Below are 25,465 nucleotides of genomic sequence, written 5' to 3' on the forward strand. Positions count from 1 at the left end.
ATGACACCCGCAGACCATTCCATCAAAGTCTGCATTCCAAAACGTCACTGCTTCCCTTCCGAGCCCCGACGTGTGTCCATACAGTAGTTTTCTCCCACATATGGGGTGTCAGCGTACTCAGGACAAATTGGACAACAACTTTTGGGGTCCAATTTCTCCTGGTACCCTTGGGAAAATAAAAAAATGGTGACTAAAAGATCATGTTTGTGGAAAAAATACGAATTTTTTATTTTCACGCCCGGGCGTTGTAAACTTCTGTGAAGCACTGGGGGGTTCAAAGTGCTCACCACACATCTAGATAAGTTCCTTGGGGGGTCTAGTTTACAAAATGGTGTCATTTGTGGGGGGTTTCCACTGTTTAGGTACATTAGGGGCTCTCCAAAGGCAACATGACACCCGCAGACCATTCCATCAAAGTCTGCATTCCAAAACGTCACTACTTCCCTTCCGAGCCCCGACGTGTGTCCATACAGTAGTTTTCTCCCACATATGGGGTGTCAGCATACTCAGGACAAATTGGACAACAACTTTTGGTGTCCAATTTCTCCTGGTACCCTTGGGAAAATAAAAAAATGGTGACTAAAAGATCATGTTTGTGGAAAAAATACGAATTTTTTATTTTCACGCCCGGGCGTTGTAAACTTCTGTGAAGCCCATGGGGGTTCAAAGTTCTCACCACACATCTAGATAAGTTCCTTAGGGGGTCTAGTTTCCAAAATGGTGTCATTTGTGGGGGGTTTCCACTGTTTTGGTGCATCAGGAGTTTTCCAAACGCGATCTCAATTCCAGCCAAAAACGTCAAATGGCGCTGCTTCCCTTCCGAGCTCTGCCATGCGCCCAAATAGTGGTTTACCCCCACATGTGGGGTATCAGCGTACTCAGGACAAATTGCACAATAACTTTTAGGGTCCTGTTACCCTTGGGAAAATAAAAATTGGGGTGAAAAGATCATTTTTGTGGAAAAAATATGATTTTTTAATTGTACCGCTGTACGTTATAAACTTCTGTAAAGCCCTTGTGGGTTCAAAGTTCTCACCACATATCTAGATAAGTTCCTTGGGGGGTCTAGTTTCCAAAATGGGGTCACTTGTAGGGGGTTTCCACTGTTTAGGTACATCAGGGACTCTCCAAACGTGACATGGCGTCCAATCTGAATTCCAGACAATTTTGCATTGAAAAAGTCAAACGGCGCTCCTTCCATTCTGAGCTCTGCCATGCGCCGAAACAGTCGTTCCCCCCCACATATCAGGTATCTGCGTACTCAGAACAAATTGCACAATAACTTTTGCAGTTCAATTTCTCCTGTTACCCTTGGTAAAATAAAAAAAATTGAACCTGAAGTATTTTTTTTATGAAAAAAAGTTAATGTTCATTTTTTTTTAAATATTCAAAAAAATTCCTGTGACGCACCTAAAGGGTTAATAAACTTCTTGAAAGTGGTTTTGAGCACCTTAAGGGGTGCAGTTTTTAGAATGGTGTCACTCTTGGGTATTTTCTATCATATAGACCCCTCAAAGTGGCTTCAAATGTGATGTGGTCCTAAAAATAAAATGGTGTTGTAAAAATGAGAAATCGCTGGTCAACTTTTAACCCTTATAACTTCCTAACGAAAAAAAATGTTGGTTCCAAAATTGTGCTGATGTAAAGTAAACATGTGGGAAATGTTAGTTAACAAGTTTTTTGTGTGCCGTATCTCTGTGATTTAAGGGCAAAAAAAATCAAAGTTGGAAAATTGCGAAATTTTCAAAATTTTCGCCAAATTTCCGTTTTTCTCACAAATAAACGCAAGTTATTTGAATGAAATTTTACCACTAACATGAAGTACAATATGTCACGAGAAAACAATGTCAGAATCACCGGGATCCATGGAAGCGTTCCAGAGTTATGACCTCATAAAGGTACAGTGGTCAGAATTGTAAAAATTGGCCCGGTCATGAACGTGCAAACCACCCTTGGGGGTGAAGGGGTTAATGGGTCTAGTTTCCAAAATGGGGTCACTTGTTGGAGTTTGCCACTGTTTAGGCACATTAAGGGCTCTCCGAACGCAACATGGCATCCGATTCCAATCCAGCCAAAAAGTGAAAAAGTCAAACGGCGCTCCATCCCTTGCGAGCTCTGCCGTGTGCTGAAAAAGGTTTACCCCCACATATGGGGTATCGGCGTATTCAGGAGAAATTGTACAACAAATTTTGTGGTTGATTTTCTCTTTTAACACTTGTGAAAATAAAAAAAATTGGTTCTAAAGTAATTTTTTTGCAAAAAAAAGTTAACTGTTAAGTTAAATGTTAATTTTTTCCTTCCACATTGCTTTAGTTTCTGTGAAGCACTTAAAGGGTTAATAAACTTCTTGAATGTGGTTTTGAGCACCTTGAGGGGTCTAGTTTTTAGAATGGTGCCACTTTTGGGTATTTTCTGTCATGTACACCCCTCAAAATGACTTTATGATGTGGTCCCTAAAAAAATGGTTTTGTAAATTTTGTTGTAAAAATGAGAAATCGCTGGTCAACTTTTAACCCATATAACTTCCTAACAAAAAAAATGTTGGTTCCAAAATTGTGCTGATGTAAAGTACACATGTGGGAAATGTTATTTATTAAGAAATTTGTGTGACACATCTCTCTGATTTAAGGGCATAAAAATTTAAAGTTTTAAAATTGCAACATTTTCTAAATTTTCACCAGATTTCCATTTTTTTCATAAATAAACACAAGACTTATCGAAGAAATGTTACCACTAACATGAAGTACAATATGTCACGAAAAAACAGTCTCAGAATCAGCGGGATCCATTAAAGCGTCCCAGAGTTATAACCTCATAAAGGGACAGTGGTCAGAATTGTAAAAATTGGCCCGGTCATTAAGCTGCAAACTGGCTCTGTCACTAAGGGGTTAAAACATTAAATGAAGATAATAATAGCAAAGAATTTGTGTTTGCAATCATTTTCAGGAAGAAACTGAGTATTATCTGACAGAATTGCAGGGGTGTCAATACTTTTGGCCACAACTGTATATGATATTTGAGATGCAGGGAGTCGGCGGGTTTCTGCGCCGCAATGCGTTTCACCTGACTGTGCATCCTCAGACGCACATCCAGCTGAAATAAGCGATGGTGACGGCGGGGGGCGTCCAGCACTGGTCCAGTTGCCCCCTCTGGGATCATTACAGCCAGAGGGTGGTCCTACCAGTGATTTACATCTCCATGCAGTCACACAGGGAAGACTGTCACTCATTAGTAGGACCGCCCACTGGACTCATAGTGACTCATAGTTTTAGTGAATCTTTCCCCACAAGTGTCCAGGAATCTGCTCATCCCTCCCGCTGTGCCGCAGCCTGGCCGCAGAGCCCAGTGTCACGGTGACAGACGGACTTCAATGAGTTTTGTGTAATTTTTATGTTACAAAAGTGATTGAAAAATGCAGAAAAGTTGCAGCTCCATAAAAATAATTAAGTTAACAAATCTGTATATATAGTTTTTATTAACTGTCACGTGTTCCAGCATTACTGTCAGTCGTGACTGTGATTGGCAGTGAGGAGACTGCAGCCCGGAGTTACTGGGAGCAGCTCCTGTGATCGCCTCCGATCTGATCTCAGCGATGGTCGCCAGTTTCCTGGAGACTCTCAGTGACAGCGCCATTCACACAGCTGCCCAGGCCTCAGCTCTCCCACCCATGAAGCAGGGTAAGCCCCGCCGCAGTGGAGACTCTTCAGATCAACAGGCGGGGTCGGCCGATGTTACTGTAATCCGTCTGGGGGAGGGACTTCGGTCCTCAGATCCCGCCCACACTTTAGCAGATAGGAACCGTCCCTGTAAACTAATCTACAGAGCGCGTCCCTAGCAACCGCTCGCCCGCTCTTTTCTGGAAGGCTGAAGGCATAGCCCCGCCGCCTGGCAACATTTTCTGCACGCCGATTGGTCAGTACATCTGGCGATCATATGACAACGCGTTTTGATTGGATGACGCGTTCAAACCTGTTAGTCCCGCCTTTTCCGCTGAACTGAACTAGTGATGGGAAGTTCGGCTCTTTTTGGTGATCCGGCTCATTCGGCTCCGCTCACCATAAAGAGCCGGCTCTTTTGGCTCTTTAAACGGCTCTTTTTTTAAACAGAAATCCGTTTTCCACAGTGCTCGTTCTAGGTCTTTGCCTGTGAAGTGAGGGCCTCATTCTCCCCGTATGACGCAGTGTAGACTGTTATTCAGCATTGCTGCTTCCTCAGATTGTCAGCTCTTGTGATCAGGCCCCGGCTCCTCCTCGGTTGTAGTCTTACCATGTATTGTGGCATTTTTTGTTAATGTCCTCTGAGAATTAGTAAGTGCTGTGATATGTGTTGGTGCACCTGATGCCTCCTGATCCTGATGCAAACGCAGGTCCCTGCATCCCTATGTTAAGTATAGGGATCTAATCTGGATCAGGATGCATCAGGATTGCTACACATCACAACGCACCGTACCACAACACTAGTGGGCTGTATCCTACCATGCTGGGCTGTATTATACCATGCTGGGGGGGCTATATACCATGCTGGGGGGTTATATACCAAGCTGTGCTGTATCATACCATGCTGGGGGGGCTATATACCATGCTGGGCTGTATTATACCATGCTGGGGGGGCTATATACAATGATAGGGGGGCTATATACCAAGCTGTGCTGTATCATACCATGCTGGGGGGGCTATATACCATGCTGGGCTGTATTACACCATGCTGGGGGGCTATATACAATGATGGGGGGCTATATACCAAGCTGGGGAGCTATATACCAAACTGTGCTGTAGTATACCATGCTGGGGGGGCTATATATCATGCTGGGGGGGGGCTATATACAATGATGGGGGCTATATACCAAGCTGTGCTGTATTATACCATGCTGGGGGGGCTATATACCATGCTGGGCTGTATTATACCATGCTGGGGGGCTATATACCATGCTGGGCTGTATTATACCATGCTGTGGGGCTATATACCATGCTGGGCTGTATTATACCATGCTGGGGGGCTATATACTATGCTGGGGGGTTATATACCAAGCTGTGCTGTATCATACCATGCTGGGGGGCTATATACCAAGCTGGGGGGCTATATACAATGATGGAGGGCTATATACAATGATGGAGGGCTATATACCAAGCTGGTGAGCTATATACCAAACTGTGCTGTAGTATACCATGCTGGGGGGGCTATATATCATGCTGGGGGGGGGGCTATATACAATGATGGGGGCTATATACCAAGCTGTGCTGTATTATACCATGCTGGGGGGGCTATATACCATGCTGGGCTGTATTATACCATGCTGGGGGACTATATACCATGCTGGGCTGTATTATACCATGCTGTGGGGCTATATACCATGCTGGGCTGTATTATACCATGCTGGGGGGCTATATACCATGCTGGGGGGTTATATACCAAGCTGTGCTGTATCATACCATGCTGGGGGGCTATATACCAAGCTGGGGGGCTATATACAATGATGGAGGGCTATATACAATGATGGAGGGCTATATACCAAGCTGGTGAGCTATATACCAAACTGTGCTGTAGTATACCATGCTGGGGGGGCTATATATCATGCTGGGGGGGGCTATATACAATGATGGGGGCTATATACCAAGCTGGAGAGCTATATACCAAGCTGTGCTGTATTATACCATGCTGGGGGGTTATATACCAAGCTGTGCTGTATCATACCATGCTGGGGGGCTATATACCAAGCTGGGGGGCTATATACAATGATGGGGGCTATATACCAAGCTGCACAGCTATATACCAAGCTGTGCTGTATTATACCATGCTGGGGGGGCTATATACCATGCTGGGGGGCTATATACCAAGCTGTGCTGTATCATACCATGCTGGGGGGCTATATACCAAGCTGGGGGGCTATATACCAAGCTGGGGAGCTATATACCAAACTGTGCTGTAGTATACCATGCTGGGGGGGCTATATATCATGCTGGGGGGGCTATATACAATGATGAGGGCTAAATACCAAGCTGGAGAGCTATATACCATGCTGGGCTGTATTATACCATGCTGGGGGGCTATATGCCATGCTGGGCTGTGTTATACCATGCTGTGGGGCTATATACCATGCTGGGCTGTATTATACCATGCTGGGAGGCTATATACCATGCTGGGGAGCTATATACCATGCTGGGCTGTATTATACCATGCTGGGGAGCTATATACCATGCTGGGCTGTATTATACCATGCTGGGGGGGCTATATACCATGTTGGGCTGTATCATACCATGCTGGGGGGCTATATACCATGCTGGGCTGTATTATACCATGCTGGGGGGGCTATATACCATGCTGGGCTGTATTATACCATGCTGGGGGGGCTATATACCATGCTGGGCTGTATTATACCATGCTGGGGGGCTATATACCATGCTGGGCTGTATTATACCATACTGGGGGGCTATATACCATGCTGGGCTGTATTATACCATGCTGGGGGGGCTACATACCATGCTGGGCTGTATTATACCATGCTGGGGGGCTATATACCATGCTGGGCTGTATTATACCATGCTGCGGGGGGGCTATATACCATGCTGGGCTGTATCATACCATGCTGGGGGGGGCTATATACCATGCTGGGCTGTATCATACCATGCTGGGCTGAATTATACCATGCTGGGGGGCTATATACCATGCTGGGCTGTATTATACCATGCTGGGGGGCTATATACCATGCTGGGCTGTATTATACCATGCTGGAGGGCTGAAATCAACAAAAAACATACCATACTAGCATAATACCAATTGCCGGAATAATGAAGAGATCCAGAAAAAATGTATAAAAATAATCATTTACAAAAAACATGAAAAATATGAAAAAATGCCCAAAAGAATGCGCAACTAGCCCTATATCAATCAGATGTGAACAGGCATAATAATGAGGCACAGAAAATCACATATAAAGGTAGAGAATGAGCACTCAAGAGGCAAAAAGTGCAAAAAAGCCTTCAAAATACACTGCTGTATATAAATAGTTAAATATCTAAATGTATCAAAAATATCCTGGACAGCATAATATATATGAAGGATAAATGTACCGGCAACATGACATAATTGTCTAAGTCCACAAATAAATCAGCCTAGGATAAACCGCTAAAAACTAGACCCAAAATGATCTACTATAGGTGTCTTATTATATAACCTTAAATGGCATAATACATGTAGCAGTTAAATATGGAAACAGCATGACGCTAACATCTAAGTCCTCATGCAGATCTATCTAAGCTGACCACTATAAAGTATGTAATAAGGCCAGAAAAATATACTATAAAAATACCTGATCACAGTGGACTCAATAAAACATGGGCACCGCAGCCTCCTCCACCCCAACGCGCGTTTCACAGCAAGCTTCTTCCGGGGGCGTGTTCAGGTAACGGGCGGGCTGTGTTAAATAGCACCAAGAACCAATCACCAAGCGCCAAGTGAATATGAAGTGACTGACGTATCATCTCTCTCTGATATTGGCGGCGCATGCGTGGTCAGACACCGCCGTATGAAACTCACTTCCAGGGACGCGCCCATCAGACCGCCGGCTGAGTTAGCCCGTGGTCCAAGTACCAGAGCACTCTCGGAACTGAACGGCAGTTAACAGATCTCGCAGGCGCACAATCAGAAGAGAGATCAAATACAATAATAAACAAAAATAAATGTTAGTGAATAACATATATAAATATATTTATATAAGTGAATAATTAATTATCCAATAATCCACATATATATACAATACAAAAAAGTGAATAGATTATATATAAAATTATATTTAAACAAAGTGAAAAAATCCCAATTATCCACTAATGAATAAAATGTGAAAAAGTGAATAATGTTATAATATATCTAAAAAAGATAATAAGTTTATCTTAGAAATATGAAAAATTCCAAGGACTAACAAGTTGAAGTGCAAAAGTGCATTAGTGCAAATATACGTCAAATACAAAGAGGCGCTAATTTTATCGCAGAGATCCATTCCATCATACCCAAAATTCTAATTGGAACCTCCAGTCTCATACATATAGTCACAAAAATACATAAACTAATACCAGAAAAAACTCTCTATAAAAAATAATATAAAGAAAAAACAGAAAAGCACAAAAAGTAGAGAGGTATCCTGAGGGAAACAAATGAACATATCCATGCATTTTTATCTATCGAAGACAAAAGACCATCAATTCAAGAAATATCTTGCACGAATTTCGGAAAGATGGTCCACACAGGTGCAGAATGGATCCCGCGATTAGAAAGCCATACATCACCAAACGGCACAATCTAAAGAAATTACAAAAAAAGAACAAATAAGTAAAAATTAAAAACACCAACCCACCCCTAAAAAGGCCACAGAATAGACCACATAAATGACCAACCAATAATTATAAAAAAGAAACAAACCCAAAACTCTCATTGAGACCTAAAGGGCTCTTAGTGCCCAAGCGGTAAATCCATTGACTTTCCTTTTGAGCAAGAATCCTGCTCAAATCCCCACCCCTGATATCAAGAGAAACCAAATCTATCCCCCTAATGGCTAGTCCCCTAGCATTACACTGATGATAACGTTTGAAGTGTCTAGGTAAAGTTTTAAGACTGGAATCATCCTCTACATAGATGGCTTTCTCAATGTCCCTCACATGTTCACGAACTCTGATTTTAAGTTCACGCGTGGTAAGACCAATGTATATCTTATCACACGGACATTGGGCATAATAAATTACACCATGTGACGAACAACTGATATGTTTCCTAATTTCAAAAATCCTAGTCCCATCCTGACTAGAGAACGAATCGCTTTTAATCAAATTAAGACAACCTTTGCACATGCCGCATGGAAAAAAACCCGGTTTACCTGAATTTTTGATCATTTTCCTCTTATTGTCACTAGATACATAGTGACTATGCACCAAGATGTCCTTCAAATTTTTAGATCGTTTAGTCACAAATGTGGGGACAGCTGGAAGTATCTTCTTCAAAGTTGGATCAACCAAAAGTACATTCCAATGTTTCCGTACAATATCAGTAAGATTTTGCCATTGATTATTAAACGTAGATATAAATCATACGGTATTAGAATTGGTGGATTCCTCCTGTTTCTTCAAAGAGCCATAGAGTAATTGGTTTCTATTAGACTTGGAAGCTCTCAAATATCCACGTCTGATGGATTTTTTACTATAACCTCTCTCAATAAATCTCCTGGAAAGGTCCACTGCTTGTTTCTCAAAAGTCTGAGTATCAGAACAGATTCTTTTAATACGAAGAAACTGACCAATAGGTATTCCATTGATCATAGATCTTGGATGTGATGACTGCGCCAACAGAAAGGCATTAGTAGCCGTGGGCTTGCGGAATACATCTGTAGATAGATGACCATCCGGAGAAGCAGATATGAAAATATCCAAGAATTCCAAACTACGTCCATATTTGAAGGTGAGTTTCACATTGATGTCATTTTGATTGAGCCTGTCAATGAGAGCACATAGATCATCACTGGATCCGTCCCATATGAATAGGATATCGTCAATATATCTCATCCAGTTATGGACATTGTCCATACCTGGAATGAGATCACCCTGAAAAATGCTCCGTTCCCATGCACCTAGAAACAAATTAGCTTAAGCCGGGGCGCAGGAAGCCCCCATTGCTGTACCCTGTAACTGTAAAAAAATACCTCCATTAAATGTAAAAACATTATGATAAAGGAGGAATTCCAAAAACACCAGGATTAAATCAGCAATGGAGTGATCAATATTACTGGAGCTCAAAAAAAGTTTGACCGCAGCCAATCCATCTTGATGTCTAATAGACGTGTATAGAGACTCCACATCTGCAGTCACTAGGACCATGTCACGGTCTAACTGAATCTGATCAATTCTCTGTAATGCAGATGTGGTGTCTCTCACGAATGATGGTAGTTCTGCGGCCAATGGTTTAAGGAAAAAAATCAACGATACCAGAAATAATTTCACATAGACTGGAGTTACCTGCCACAATGGGGCGCCCAGGAGGGTCCAGAGGATCTTTGTGCAATTTAGGGATCAAATAAAAAGTAGCCAATCTCGGGTGAAAACTCCGTACATTGTCCAGTAGTTTCTTTGAAATAATTCCCTGAGAAAATGCATCTTCAAGAATATCAACTAATTTAGCCTGAAAAGAGGATATTGGATTATGGGTTAGTTTCCGATAACATCTTTTATCGTTAAGGAGTTGAATTGGCCTGTTTTTCATATAATTCGACTGGCCAGATAACTAAATTACCTCCTTTATTAGCCGCTTTAAAAACGACATCATCCCATGTTTTAACCCCTTCACCCCCAAGGGTGGTTTGCACGTTCATGACCGGGCCAATTTTTACAATTCTGACCACTGTACCTTTATGAGGTCATAACTCTCGAACGCTTCCATGGATCCCGGTGATTCTGACATTGTTTTCTCGTGACATATTGTACTTCATGTTAGTGGTAAAATTTCATTCAAATAACTTGCGTTTATTTGTGAGAAAAACGGAAATTTGGCGAAAATTTTGAAAATTTCGCAATTTTCCAACTTTGAATTTTTATGCCCTTAAATCACAGAGATAAGGCACACAAAAAACTTGATAACTAACATTTCCCACATGTTTACTTTACATCAGCACAATTTTGGAACCAAAATTTTTTTTTGTTAGGAAGTTATAAGGGTTAAAAGTTGACCAGCGATTTCTCATTTTTACAACACCATTTTATTTTTAGGACCACATCACATTTGAAGCCACTTTGAGGGGTCTATATGATAGAAAATACACAAAAGTGACACCATTCTAAAAACTGCACCCCTTAAGGTGCTCAAAACCACATTCAAGAAGTTTATTAACCCTTTAGGTGCGTCACAGGAATTTTTTTGAATATTTAAAAAAAAATGAACATTAACTTTTTTTCATAAAAAAAATACTTCAGGTTCAATTTTTTTTATTTTACCAAGGGTAACAGGAGAAATTGAACTGCAAAAGTTATTGTGCAATTTGTCCTGAGTACGCAGATACCTGATATGTGGGGGGGAACGACTGTTTCGGCGCATTGCAGAGCTCAGAATGGAAGGAGCGCCGTTTGACTTTTTCAATGCAAAATTGGCTGGAATTCAGATTGGACGCCATGTCACGTTTGGAGAGTCCCTGATGTACCTAAACAGTGGAAACCCCCTACAAGTGACCCCATTTTGGAAACTAGACCCCCCAAGGAACTTATCTAGATATGTGGTGAGAACTTTGAACCCACAAGGGCTTTACAGAAGTTTATAACGTACAGCGGTACAATTAAAAAATCATATTTTTTCCACAAAAATGATCTTTTCACCCCAATTTTTATTTTCCCAAGGGTAACAGGACCCTAAAAGTTATTGTGCAATTTGTCCTGAGTACGCTGATACCCCACATGTGGGGGTAAACCACTATTTGGGCGCATGGCAGAGCTCGGAAGGGAAGCAGCGCCATTTGACGTTTTTGGCTGGAATTGAGATCGGACACCATGTCGCGTTTGGAAAACCCCTGATGTACCAAAACAGTGGAAACCCCCCACAAATGACACCATTTAGGAAACTAGACACCCTAAGGAACTTATCTAGATGTGTGGTGAGAACTTTGAACCCCCATGGGCTTCACAGAAGTTTATAACATAAAGCCATACAATTAAAAAATCATATTTTTTCCACAAAAATGATCTTTTCACCCTCAATTCTTATTTTTCCAAGGGTAACAGGACCCTAAAAGTTATTGTGCAATTTGTCCTGAGTACGCTGATACCCCACATGTGGGGGTAAACCACTATTTGGGGGCATGGCAGAGCTCGGAAGGGAAGCAGCGCCATTTGACGTTTTTGGCTGGAATTGAGATCGGACACCATGTCGCGTTTGGAAAACTCCTGATGTACCAAAACAGTGGAACCCCCCACAAATGACACCATTTTGGAAACTAGACCCCCTAAGGAACTTATCTAGATGTGTGGTGAGCACTTTGACCCCCCCAGTGCTTCACAGAAGTTTACAACGCCCGGGCGTGAAAATAAAAAATTCGTATTCTTTCCACAAACATGATCTTTTAGTCACCATTTTTTTATTTTCCCAAGGGTACCAGGAGAAATTGGACCCCAAAAGTTGTTGTCCAATTTGTCCTGAGTATGCTGATACCCCATATGTGGGAGAAAACTACTGTATGGGCACACGTCGGGGCTCGGAAGGGAAGTAGTGACGTTTTGGAATGCAGACTTTGATGGAATGGTCTGCGGGTGTGATATTGCCTTTGGAGAGCCCCTAATGTACCTAAACAGTGGAAACCCCCCACAAATGACACCATTTTGTAAACTAGACCCCCCAAGGAACTTATCTAGATGTGTGGTGAGCACTTTGACCCCCCCAGTGCTTCACAGAAGTTTACAACGCCCGGGCGTGAAAATAAAAAATTCGTATTTTTTCCACAAACATGATCTTTTAGTCACCATTTTTTTTATTTTCCCAAGGGTACCAGGAGAAATTGGACCCCAAAAGTTGTTGTCCAATTTGTCCTGAGTATGCTGATACCCCATATGTGGGAGAAAACTACTGTATGGGCACACGTCGGGGCTCGGAAGGGAAGTAGTGACGTTTTGGAATGCAGACTTTGATGGAATGGTCTGCGGGTGTGATATTGCCTTTGGAGAGCCCCTAATGTACCTAAACAGTGGAAACCCCCCACAAATGACACCATTTTGTAAACTAGACCCCCCAAGGAACTTATCTAGATGTGTGGTGAGCACTTTGACCCCCCCAGTGCTTCACAGAAGTTTACAACGCCCGGGCGTGAAAATAAAAAATTCGTATTTTTTCCACAAACATGATCTTTTAGTCACCATTTTTTTATTTTCCCAAGGGTACCAGGAGAAATTGGACCCCAAAAGTTGTTTTCCAATTTGTCCTGAGTACGCTGCTACCCCATATGTGGGAGAAAACTACTGTATGGGCACACGTCAGGGCTCGGAAGGGAAGTAGTGACGTTTTGGAATGCAGACTTTGATGGAATGGTCTGCGGGTGTCATGTTGCCTTTGGAGAGCCCCTAATGTACCTAAACAGTGGAAACCCCCCACAAATGACACCATTTTGTAAACTAGACCCCCCAAGGAACTTATCTAGATGTGTGGTGAGCACTTTGACCCCCCCAGTGCTTCACAGAAGTTTACAACGCCCGGGCGTGAAAATAAAAAATTCGTATTTTTTCCACAAACATGATCTTTTAGTCACCATTTTTTTTATTTTCCCAAGGGTACCAGGAGAAATTGGACCCCAAAAGTTGTTTTCCAATTTGTCCTGAGTACGCTGCTACCCCATATGTGGGAGAAAACTACTGTATGGGCACACGTCAGGGCTCGGAAGGGAAGTAGTGACGTTTTGGAATGCAGACTTTGATGGAATGGTCTGCGGGTGTCATGTTGCCTTTGGAGAGCCCCTAATGTACCTAAACAGTGGAAACCCCCCACAAATGACACCATTTTGTAAACTAGACCCCCCAAGGAACTTATCTAGATGTGTGGTGAGCACTTTGACCCCCCCAGTGCTTCACAGAAGTTTACAACGCCCGGGCGTGAAAATAAAAAATTCGTATTTTTTCCACAAACATGATCTTTTAGTCACCATTTTTTTTATTTTCCCAAGGGTACCAGGAGAAATTGGACCCCAAAAGTTGTTGTCCAATTTGTCCTGAGTACGCTGACACCCCATATGTGGGAGAAAACTACTGTATGGACACACGTCGGGGCTCGGAAGGGAAGCAGTGACGTTTTGGAACGCAGACTTTGATGGAATGGTCTGCGGTTGTCATGTGCGTTTGGAGAGCCCCTGATGTACCTAAACTATTGAAACTCCCCACAAGTGACCCCATTTTGGACACTAGACCCCCCACGGAACTTATCTAGATGTGTGGTGAGCACTTTGAACCCCCAAGTGCTTCACAGAAGTTTATAACACTCGGACGTGAAAATAAAAAAATCATTTTTTTTCCACAAAAATGATATTTTTGCCCCCAATTTTTTATTTTCCTAAGGGTAACAGGAGAAATTGGACCCCAAAAATTGTTTTGCAATTTGTCCTGAGTAGGCTGATACCCTACATGAGGGGGTAAAACACTGTTTGGGCGCATAGCAGAGCTTGGAAGGGAAGGAGCACCATTTGACTTTTTCAACTCAGAATTGGCTGGAATTGAGATCAGACGCCATGTTGCATTTGGAGAGCCCCTGATGTGCCCAAACAGTGGAAACCCCCAATTCTAACTCCAACCCGAACCCCAACACGCCCCTAACCCTAGCCCTAACCCTAGCCCTAACCCTAGCCCTAACCCTAGCCCTAACCCTAGCCCTAGCCCTAGCCCTAACCCTAACCCTAGCCCTAACCCTAACCCTAGCCCTAACCCTAACCTAACCCTACCCCAACACACCCCTAGCCCTAACCCTAGCCCTAACCCTAATGGAAAAATGGAAATAAATACATTTTTTTTATTTTATTATTTTTCCCTAACTAAAGGGGTGATAACGGGGGGTTTGATTTACTATTTATGGCGGTTTTTATGTTTGGCGGCTGTCGCACGCTAAAAGACGCTTTTTATTGTAAAAATAGTTTTTGCATCACCACATATTGAGAGCTATAATTTTTCCGTATTTTGACCCACCGAGTCATGTGAGGTCTTATTTTTTGCGGGACGAGTTGACGTTTTTATTGGTACCATTTTCGGGCACGTGAAATTTTTTGATCGCTTTTTATTCCGATTTTTGGGACGCAGAATGAACAAAAACCAGCGTTTCATGAATTTCTTTTGGGGGGGGTGCGTTTACACCGTTCCGCGTGCGGTAAAATTGATAAAGCGCTTTTATTCTTCGGGTCAGTACGGTTACAGCGATACCTCATTTAGGTCGTTTTTTTATGTTTTTGTCGGTTTTATGCAATGAAAACTATTTTATATAAAAAATAATTATTTTTGCATCGCTTTATTCTGCGAGTTATAACTTTTTTATTTTTTTGCTGATGATGCTGTGTGGCGGCTTGTTTTTTGCGGGACAAGATGACGTTTTCAGCGGTACCATGGATATTTATATGCGTCTTTTTGATCTCGCGTTATTGCACTTTTTGTTTGGCGGTATGATAATAAATCATTATTTTTTGCTTCGTTTTTTATTTTTATTTTTTAAGGGGTTCGCTAAAGGGGTTAACTAATGGGACAGTTTTATAGGGCAGGTCGTTACGGACGCGGCGATACCTAATATGTGTACATTTATTGTTTTTTTTTTTTATTATTTTAAAAAAATGAATTTATTGGGGAATATTTTTTTTTTTTTTTACTAATTTATTTGGCGATTTTTTTTAATTTATTTTTACACTTTTTTTTAAATTTTTTTTTACTTTATTACATAGTCCCAGGTGGGACATCACTGTCCTGTGACAGATCGCTGATCTGTCACATCACAGATCACTGTGACAGATCAGCAATCTGTCACAGGCAGTGCACAAGGCTTCCTCATGCCTGCGCTTTGCAGGCACTGAGGAAGCCAGCTTCCCCAGGCCCCCGAAGGCCCCCGTCGCCATCTTGGATTCGGGGGCCTGGAGGATAGGAGTCCCCCGCAGCAGCGCTGCACATTGCGCTGCCGTGGGGGGCTCAGGGAAGCACGGAGGGAGCCCCCTCCCTGCCGATGCTTCCCTTTAACTCCCGGTACACCGCGATCGCGTTTGATCGCGGTGTGCAAGGGGTTAATGTGTCGGGGGCGGTCCGTGACCGCCCCTGACACATTGTGCCGGGTGTCAGCTGTGATAATCAGCTGACACCCGGCCGCGATCAGCGGCGCTCACCACGTGGGCGCCGCTGATCGCGGTAGACGTACTATCCCGTCCCCGGTCATACGGGCCCGGGTACCGTGGACGGGATAGTACGTCTCATGTCAGGAAGGGGTTAAAGTCCTCTATAGCCATTTTTTCTTTCAAGGTCAGGTTTGATTCGTTGTGTTTAGATTTACACAATGCCTCAATATCACTAGTTACTAATTGTGTAAATATATCAATAGTAGGACAAATCCCTAACGCTGGAAATTTTTTAGATTTGTCAAATAAATGGCTGGGAATCATACTTACACGTTTAGTAGAATTTTCTCCTTCCAGAGATTCAAGAATCTCCAAGGCCTCAATTTCCTCTTTAGTGGTCAAAGTATCACAATTTTGATTATTAAAATGAAGTTTTTTCAATATCAATTTTCTGGAGAATAAGTGTGTATCTTTTACCGCTGTAAATGAATCAACATTTGAAGAGGGTGAGAAGGTTAAACCTTTTTCTAAAACATTCAATTGAATTGGAGACAAAATATGTTGAGATAGATTAACTACCTTAAAGTGATCCTTTCCTCTATGTCCACGTTGGGGTTTATTGAACATATTCGGGAACTTCTTCCTCTGATTAGTACTTCTTAATGAAAAATCTCTTCTATGTTCACCATCACTGAATGAGGTATTACTCTCCGCACCTGAAGCAGATGTCTCAGAGAATTCCCTAGTTCTATGTGTCTGTGGTAGACGTTTTTTAAATTGCCATTTATAGATCTTATCAGTATCAAAATCAGTGGAATCAACTTTGAAGAAGATACTTCCAGCTGTCCCCACATTTGTGGCTAAACGATCTTAAAATTTGAAGGACATCTTGGTGCATAGTCACTATGTATCTAGTGACAATAAGAGGAAAATGATCAAAAATTCAGGTAAACTGGGTTTTTTTCCATGCGGCATGTGCAAAGGTTGTCTTAATTTGATTAAAAGCGATTTAGGTCTCAATGAGAGTTTTGGGTTTGTTTCTTTTTTATAATTATTGGTTGGTCATTTATTTGGTCTATTCTGTGGCCTTTTTAGGGGTGGGTTGGTGTTTTTAATTTTTACTTATTTGTTCTTTTTTTGTAATTTCTTTAGATTGTGCCGTTTGGTGATGTATGGCTTTCTAATCGCGGGATCCATTCTGCACCTGTGTGGACCATCTTTCCGAAATTCGTGCAAGATATTTCTTGAATTGATGGACTTTTGTCTTCGATAGATAAAAATGCATGGATATGTTCATTTGTTTCCCTCAGGATACCTCTCTACTTTTTGTGCTTTTCTGTTTTTTCTTTATATTATTTTTTATAGAGAGTTTTTTCTGGTATTAGTTTATGTATTTTTGTGACTATATATATGAGACTGGAGGTTCCAATTAGAATTTTGGGTATGATGGAATGGATCTCTGCGATAAAATTAGCGCCTCTTTGTATTTGACGTATATTTGCACTAATGCACTTTTGCACTTCAACTTGTTAGTCCTTGGAATTTTTCATATTTCTAAGATAAACTTATTATCTTTTTTAGATATATTATAACATTATTCACTTTTTCACATTTTATTCATTAGTGGATAATTGGGATTTTTTCACTTTGTTTAAATATAATTTTATATATAATCTATTCACTTTTTTGTATTGTATATATATGTGGATTATTGGATAATTAATTATTCACTTATATAAATATATTTATATATGTTATTCACTAACATTTATTTTTGTTTATTATTGTATTTGATCTCTCTTCTGATTGTGCGCCTGCGAGATCTGTTAACTGCCGTTCAGTTCCGAGAGTGCTCTGGTACTTGGACCACGGGCTAACTCAGCCGGCGGTCTGATGAGCGCGTCCCTGGAAGTGAGTTTCATACGGAGGTGTCTGACCACGCATGCGCCGCCAATATCAGAGAGAGATGATACGTCAGTCACTTCACATTCACTCGGCGCTTGGTGATTGGTTCTTGGTGCTATTTAACACAGCCCGCCCGTTACCTGAACACGCCCCCGGAAGAAGCTTGCTGTGAAACGCGCGTTGGGGTGGAGGAGGCTGCGGTGCCCATGTTTTATTGAGTCCACTGTGATCAGGTATTTTTATAGTATATTTTTCTGGCCTTATTACATACTTTATAGTGGTCAGCTTAGATAGATCTGCATGAGGACTTAGACGTTAGCGTCATGCTGTTTCCATATTTAACTGCTACATGTATTATGCCATTTAAGGTTATATAATAAGACACCTATAGTAGATCATTTTGGGTCTAGTTTTTAGCGGTTTATCCTAGGCTGATTTATTTGTGGACTTAGACAATTATGTCATGTTGCCGGTACATTTATCCTTCATATATATTATGCTGTCCAGGATATTTTTGATACATTTAGATATTTAACTATTTATATACAGCAGTGTATTTTGAAGGCTTTTTTGCACTTTTTACCTCTTGAGTGCTCATTCTCTACCTTTATATGTGATTTTCTGTGCCTCATTATTATGCCTGTTCACATCTGATTGATATAGGGCTAGTTGCGCCTTCTTTTGGGCATTTTTTCATTTTTTTCATGTTTTTTATGTTTTTGTGTATTATTAATAAATGATTATTTTTATTCATTTTTTCTGGATCTCTTCATTATTCCGGCAATTGGTATTATGCTAGTCCGGTAGGTTTTTTGTTGATTTCATATGTCTTTGAAGTGCTAGAATAACATTTTGTCTGGACAATACTAGTATAAACATGCTGGAGGGCTATATACCATGCTGGGCTGTATTATACCATGCTGGAGGGGCTATATACCATGCTGGGCTGTATTGTACCATTCTGGGGGGGCTATATACTATGCTGGGCTGTATTATACCATGCTCGGGGGGACTATATAGCATGCTGGGCTGTATTATACCATGCTGGGTTGTATTATACCATTCTGGGGGGGGCAATATACCATGGTGGGTTGTATACCATGTGTTGCTGGGCTATACACTATGCGGCTGTGTTATATACCATGGGGGTACATTTTACATTATATTCTATAAGGGGAGGCTGTGTTATATAATATGGAGGGGCTACATTATATTCTATGGGGAGGTGGGCTGTATTATATTCTATTTGGGGCTACATTATATTCTATAGGGGGGCTGTATTATATTTATTATTTTCTATGGGGGCTGCATTATATTCTATGGAGGGGCTACATTATACTATATAAGGGGCTGCATTATATCCTATGAGGGGGTTGCCATATATTCTATGGAGGGGCTGCATTATACTATATGGGCGGGACTGCATTATATTCTATGGGGGGTTACATTATATTCTATACAGATATTATATCCAGCCCTGCATAGACTCAATATTAGATAACAAATAACTTTGTTGCCCTATGAAGGGGGGGGGGGCAAAAATTTCTTGCACAGGGGCCCACTACAGTCTATGTCGTCCCCTGCACTAGTGTGAACGCAGCCCCACTCATGCAGCCCCTAACCAGGAGCCCCCATACATGCTCCCAATACATTTTATTATCATTACCACACTATAGCACAGTGCACAAGCCCTTTTAGTGAGGCAGGAAAGATCACTGTATGACAGAGCAGCATGCGGGCATAGTCTATATTATGTCTGCAGACTGGTCCCATACAGCACATCCCTCGCTTCCGAGCACGCTCAGTGCCGCAAAACAGATCCCTGCACACGGAAGCACATAGATCCATGTTGTCCTGGATCCGTGCTCCATAGAACTCCATTTTAATTCCAGACGTGTAGCTGCGGATCCGTGCGTCTCCCTGTGCCTGCGTGTTTTTCAGATGACACAAAACTGCAACAAGTTGTGTTTTTGTGCATCTGATAAAATATGCAGACATGCGGATCTGTGGGAAAACGGAGATAACTGGATGCACACGCAAGTCCCATCTGTCACCACTGAAAGTCAATGGAGACGAAAACGAATCTGTGTGCAGCCAAAATATGCGAGTGTGACACCAGCTTAACCCTATATAATGATTGGGGCTGGCCCAAGATCTCTCCACAGGTTTTACCTAAAATCACTTTATCTTCCCCTCCCCTTAGGGCTCATACTCACTAGCGAGAGACTCGGACGATTCTTGTGCGAGTCTCACGCATGAAAACCTGGCGCTGGGACTGGAGCGTGCGGCTGCATAGAAGTACATGTAACCACACGCTCCGGTCCGAGTGCTGGTGGCAGTGCCGGGTTTTCATGCATGAGACTTGCACGAGAATCACGTGCGTCTCTCACAAGTGAGTGTAAGCCGTTAGCAGCAACACCTGCCGCCATCTGTCCTCCTCCCTGTAGTGTCCTGAATCCTCCTGGCCCTGCGATCAGCGGGATCGTTACATAGCGGCACTAACGCTGTAACGGATGAGGTAACGCCCCCATTGGCCGCAATGCTACTAACGCATCCAAAATCGGCCTGATGCGTTACTTCATGACGCACCCACAAATGCTGCAGACCGCGTTCCAGGGGCGTGATGAAGTAACGCATCAGGCCGATTGTGGATGCGTTAGTAGTATTGCGGCCAATGGGGGCGTTACCTCATCCGTTACAGCGTTAGTGCCGCTATGTAACGATCCGGTAGAACGCAGGGCCAGAAACGCAATGTGAACCCGGCCTAACACTGAGATGATGATATACCTAACAATGTGCGGAGCCTCTCCTCCTACACACCATATACTGTATGTATGCGCCAGGGAGGAGGGGCCAGGAAAGTGGAGCTTTATTTGGGACTAAGGCTGTGTGCACACGCTGCGGATTAGGTGCGGATTTTGTAAAATCTGCAGGTCAAAATACCTGCGGTTTTACCTGCGGATTGCTCTGCGGTTTTTAATCTCCTCAATGGAGGAGATGGCAAACCGCAGCAGAATCCGCAGAAAGAATTGACATGTCAATTCTTTCTGCGGATTGAAAACCGCAGATAATCCGCACGGAAAATTCTGCACCGTCTGCACTGCGGTTTTTGATTCCCATAGGGAATCATGGTACTGTACACCGCAGCAAAAACTGCTGCAGGTCCGCAGTGTGTGCACACAGCCAAAGGTAATGCACAGGCCATTGCAGATGATGATGATGACAATGTGCTGCGTCCCCCCTCTTACACACAGTCACACACTATATATGCCATGGAGGAACTGGCAGGATATATTTGGGACTGAAGGGTTAACTCTCGTGCATTTATTCACATCTCCTCCTCCCCCCAGATGAGTCACAGTCAGGATTCACTACTTCCAGGCGCCAGAAAAAAACAAACGGCTTCTTCACCCTGCAGAGCCGGCTCATTTCGTTCACAGCAGGGAGTCGGCTCTTTGTATCGGATCGTTCACGAACGACACATCACTGAACTGAACGCTATCCCTGGGAAGGATGACATAAGAGGTGTGATCGTGTGAGTAGTGCGCCGCGCGGAGGGGCCAGGGGACACCTATGTGCTGCATCATCAGTGGCGCGGCCATCCGGGCGAGCTCCCCCCGGGCTGGGCACTGACCCTCGCAGCACACACGGCTGTGCCCGTCACACTGCTCCGCTGCCGCCTGGCTCTTTGTGAGTGGTGCAGGGTCGGAGCTGACAGCAGACGGCGAGTCCATTGTATGGGGACTACAACCCCCAGCATACAGCTGTGAGGGCATGCTAAGAGTAGTAGTCTCTGTGCCAACATCTTTTTATGTGGTCACATCATGTCCCCATCAGTACAGTTGTCATGTGACCTCAGGATAACAACTTGCTGATCATTGGGGTCTGACCCCGGGACCCTGCACAGTGGGTAGAGGGGGCCGCTGATCATTGGGGTCTGTCCCTGGCTCAGACCCCAATCAGTAGAAGGGGCCGCTGGTCATTGTGCAGGGTCCCGGGGTCAGACCCCAATCAGTAGAAGGGGCCGCTGCTCAGGCTGTGTGCACACGCTGTGGATTGTGGTGCGGATTCATCCGCGCGGATTTTGTAAATTCCACAGGTGAAACCGCAGGTCAAAAGACCTGCGGTTTTACCTGCGGATTGCTCTGCGGTTTTGCCCTGCGGGTTTTCATCTCCTCAATAGAGGAGATGGCAAACCGCAGGAGAATCCGCAGAAAGAATTGACATGTCAATTCTTTCTGCGGATTGAAAACCGCAGATAATCCGCGCGGAAAATTCCGCACCGTCTGCATTGCGGTTTTTGATTCCCATAGGGAATCATGGTACTGTACACCGCAGTAGAAACTGCTGCGGGTTCGCAGCGGCCGAAACCGCTGCGGAACCGCAGCAAAATCCGCAGTGTGTGCACACAGCCTCATTGTGCAGGGTCCCGGGGTCAGACCGCAATCAGTAGAAGGGGCCGCTGCTCATTGTGCAGGGTCCCGGGGGCAGACCGCAATCAGTAAAAGGGGCTGCTGCTCATTGTGCAGGGTCCCGGGGTCAGACCGCAATCAGTAAAAGGGGCCGCTGCTCATTGTGCAGGGTCCCGGGGTCAGACCGCAATCAGTAGAAGGGGCCGATGAAGGGGCCGCTGGTCGTTGTGCAGGGTCCCGGGGTCAGACCCCAATCAGTAAAAGGGGCTGCTGATCATTGGGGTCTGACCCTGGGACCCTGCATGATTGGTATAAGGGGCCGCTGATCATTGTGCAAAGTCAGACCGCTGATTGTGCAGGGTCCCTGGCTCAGACCCCAATCGGTAGACTGGAGCGGTAGAGCACATGCCCGACCACCGCGCTATTCATTCTCTATGGGCCGCTGAGCTCGACTTTTTTATATTATGGGAAATGCCTTTGGCTGTGTTCCCGCACCGAAAAATCAGCGTAACTGCAGGAGAGAGTGATATGCTGCGGATATGAAACTCGCAAATGAAATGCTGTATTAAGGAGGTTCAATTAAAGAACAGTTAACTTGAAGGAACCTCAAGGAAATATAAGATATCTTTTAATGAAAATACATTAAAAGGGACAAACAATGACCAATGAACATAGACCCCACAATGAAAAGTGCAGTCTGAGTTCATCTGGTGATAATCGCCCCCCACACCTGCCTACCAGTGGAGATTGGCACCTAAATGATACCGGATAACATGCGAAGGTTTTTGTCTGTTTCCTAATTATCGCTTGATCACTTGTACCCATCTTTTCATAGACGGGGGACGGATCTACACTAGATCATTGGGGGATCCACCTGCTGATTTTAAGTGAGGCTATATGTTGTTGCCTTTACTCAGCGGCTCTTTGCCCCTGGGACAAGATATCAACATCAGGGACTCCCAGGGTCAGACGTCGGGAACGATGCAACAAGTGTTTCCACACCTGGATTTGGGGATCCTCTGCCATTCTTTCTTGCGGATCCTCTCTACTTCCATCAGGTTGTATGGTGAATGTTGGTGGACAGCCATTTTCAGGTCTCTCCAGAGATGCTCAATTGGGTTTAGGTCAGGGCTCTGGCTGGGCCAGTCTAGAATGGTCACAGAGTTGTTCTGAAGCCACTCCTCTGTTACTTTAGCTGTGTGCTTGGGGTCATTGTCTTGTTGGAAGGTGAAGTGTACGCTTGCCATCACTTATTTATAGGGTGTGCCAGGCAGAGAGGGATAGCCGCCTGGGAACAGGGGTGCCTATTGTGGGCAGTATCACTTGGGGTGCCAACCTCTACTGGTAGGCAGGTGTTGAGTTTAGGGCGCTTCTCACAGGGTGAACTCAGATTGCACTTTTAAGTGTGGTGTCTGCTCGTTGTTAGTCCCTTTTAAACTATTTTCATTAAACGTTATGTTTTATATTCCCTTGTAATATGAGACTCGCACCGCAGGTCAGTTTCTGCAGAGTAGAAAGAAGCACAGGAGCCAGGAGATCTCTCTAAATCCCATCCATTTGCTGGAACTGTAAGACACAGCAAAAGCGTGCAGAGTCACATACAGCGCACCAAAAGCTCATTGTGGGGACATGGCCTTAAAGCACCACTCCAATGTTTATTTTTGCTGGAGTGAAGCTTCAAATGTAAGCCCGCTTCCCCCAGCCGTATACTCACCCTCCGGCTTCTTCACAAGCTTTCAAAACTGCTCCGATCCTGTGGCACCATTTTGTGAGCACAGCTTCTGACTGTCCGGAAGTCAGAAGCAACGACACAAGTTCTCAATGCAAGGCTATGAGAGTCAGAGCAAGGCTCTCATAGACTTGCATTGAAAAGTGACCTGCGCCGCTCCATGAAGCACTGGAGCTGCCGGCAGGTCACTTCACCGGGGAGCAACTCTGGAAATCCAAGGCGGCAGTTGAGTATCAGACAGGGGGCTGGGGAATTACATTTCAAGCACCACTCCAGCGGTGCACTAAAGAAAAACACTGGAGTGGTGCTTTAAAGGGAATCTGTCAGAAGGTTTTTGATACCCCAACTGAGAACAGCATGATGTAGGCAAAGTGAAGCTGAATCCAAGGATGTATGACTTAGATTACTGGGTGCAGCCGTTCTTACACAGAGCTTTTAAATTTAACATGAAGCAGAGCTGAGAAAGCTGCCCCGCCCACACCAGGATCTGTATGTACAAAGTTCATAGACAGTGAGCTGCTTATCACAGGAGGGGGTGTTGCCGGACTAGTGTAGTCAGCAATGTTAATCTCTTAGTGATAAATCCTTCACAGTTATCTATAGAACAGAGTTTGCTAAGTGACACATCCCTGAATTCTGTTTTTAAGCCCCTATCTCCTGGTGTCTTCAGATTATATAACAAAAACCTGCTGACAGATTTAAAGGGAAGAGTATTTGCAAAATTACCGCAATATAATTTAAATGATAAAACTTAAAAGGCTTATTTGGCACATGTGCATTGGAGGTGAGCGGTGCTGATGTTACAACCCCACATATCTGCCGACCATGCACATCGCCACTGCCTTTCCCTGATGCAGACCTGAGATGACGCCTGTAAAGAGGACCTGGCACCAGGTTAGAAGAGGACATGTCTGCTCTTATTTTATTCCTACTGCTCTCTGTGTATTGTTTTTGTATGTTTTTTTTTTTTTTAAATCCGTCATATGGTTTCAGAGATATGGTACTTTTCATTTAGTGCTGGTTCTTAGGTCTCGCTCACACTGGCGTAGATTTTCTCATGCGAGAGAATCGGACCATTTATGCTGATGACACTTTTCTCAAACTCTGTCAGAGTCTGATCCGAGTGTTATATCTGAGTCTGATCCGATTCCCTTGCAAGCAAGAATTGTAGTACAGGTGAGGAGAAGACAGAGAACTTAATTTCTCCATTGACTGAGTCCGCAGATGTCGGATTGCACTCTGATGACCTCTGAGTGCAGTCCAATGTTTCACACGCTTTCATAGACTTGTATGGGTGCATGGTCCAATTCTCGGATGCACTCGTATCACGCTGCAATTGTTTCTCTTACCAAATCGGGATGACAAAATATTACCTTCTTTTCTAAGGGGATGTGGCTCACAAGATTCTCTGGGGGCGTGTGGTTTGTATTGCTTTGCATAATTAATCTCAGCCACGCTCCTTTATAAAGACCATGAAAACTGGCCCTAAATAACGATTCCCCATGTATCTGGGACTGTATGGTGGATTTAAAGCCAGAATACTCCAGGGAACAGCGGGAATAAAATAAGAGCAAGAACTGGACACTTATGACCTGGTGACAAGTCATTTTTACTTGACAC

The 25,465-nt window shown here is 43.6% G+C and overlaps 1 protein-coding gene and 1 long non-coding RNA gene across 7 annotated transcripts in view; both read left to right on the forward strand.

The window, feature by feature from the left end:
- LOC141095365 (uncharacterized) overlaps positions 1–18,430 on the forward strand; it is a 49,149-nt gene extending 30,719 nt beyond the window's left edge. For both annotated transcript variants that reach the window (XR_012233365.1, XR_012233364.1), the window contains exons 2-3: positions 9,305–9,441; positions 16,952–18,430. This is a non-coding gene — a long non-coding RNA (uncharacterized lncRNA). The remainder of the gene's footprint in view (positions 1–9,304; positions 9,442–16,951) is intronic.
- Positions 18,431–21,033: 2,603 nt separating this feature from the next.
- PASK (PAS domain containing serine/threonine kinase) overlaps positions 21,034–25,465 on the forward strand; it is a 119,454-nt gene continuing 115,022 nt past the window's right edge. For 3 of the 5 annotated variants that reach the window (XM_073581203.1, XM_073581201.1, XM_073581202.1), the window contains exon 1: positions 21,034–21,229. In XM_073581203.1, coding sequence (XP_073437304.1) covers positions 21,055–21,229 — 175 coding nt within the window. In that variant the 5' untranslated portion in view covers positions 21,034–21,054. Of the gene's footprint in view, positions 21,240–21,260; positions 21,395–25,465 lie in introns of those variants that run through there. The other 2 variants (XM_073581204.1, XM_073581205.1) reach the window with 2 other exon arrangements.

Source organism: Dendrobates tinctorius, unplaced genomic scaffold (assembly GCF_039654945.1).
Source record: "Dendrobates tinctorius isolate UK_male_01 unplaced genomic scaffold, ASM3965494v1 ptg000069l, whole genome shotgun sequence".
Classification (NCBI taxonomy): domain Eukaryota; kingdom Metazoa; phylum Chordata; class Amphibia; order Anura; family Dendrobatidae; genus Dendrobates; species Dendrobates tinctorius.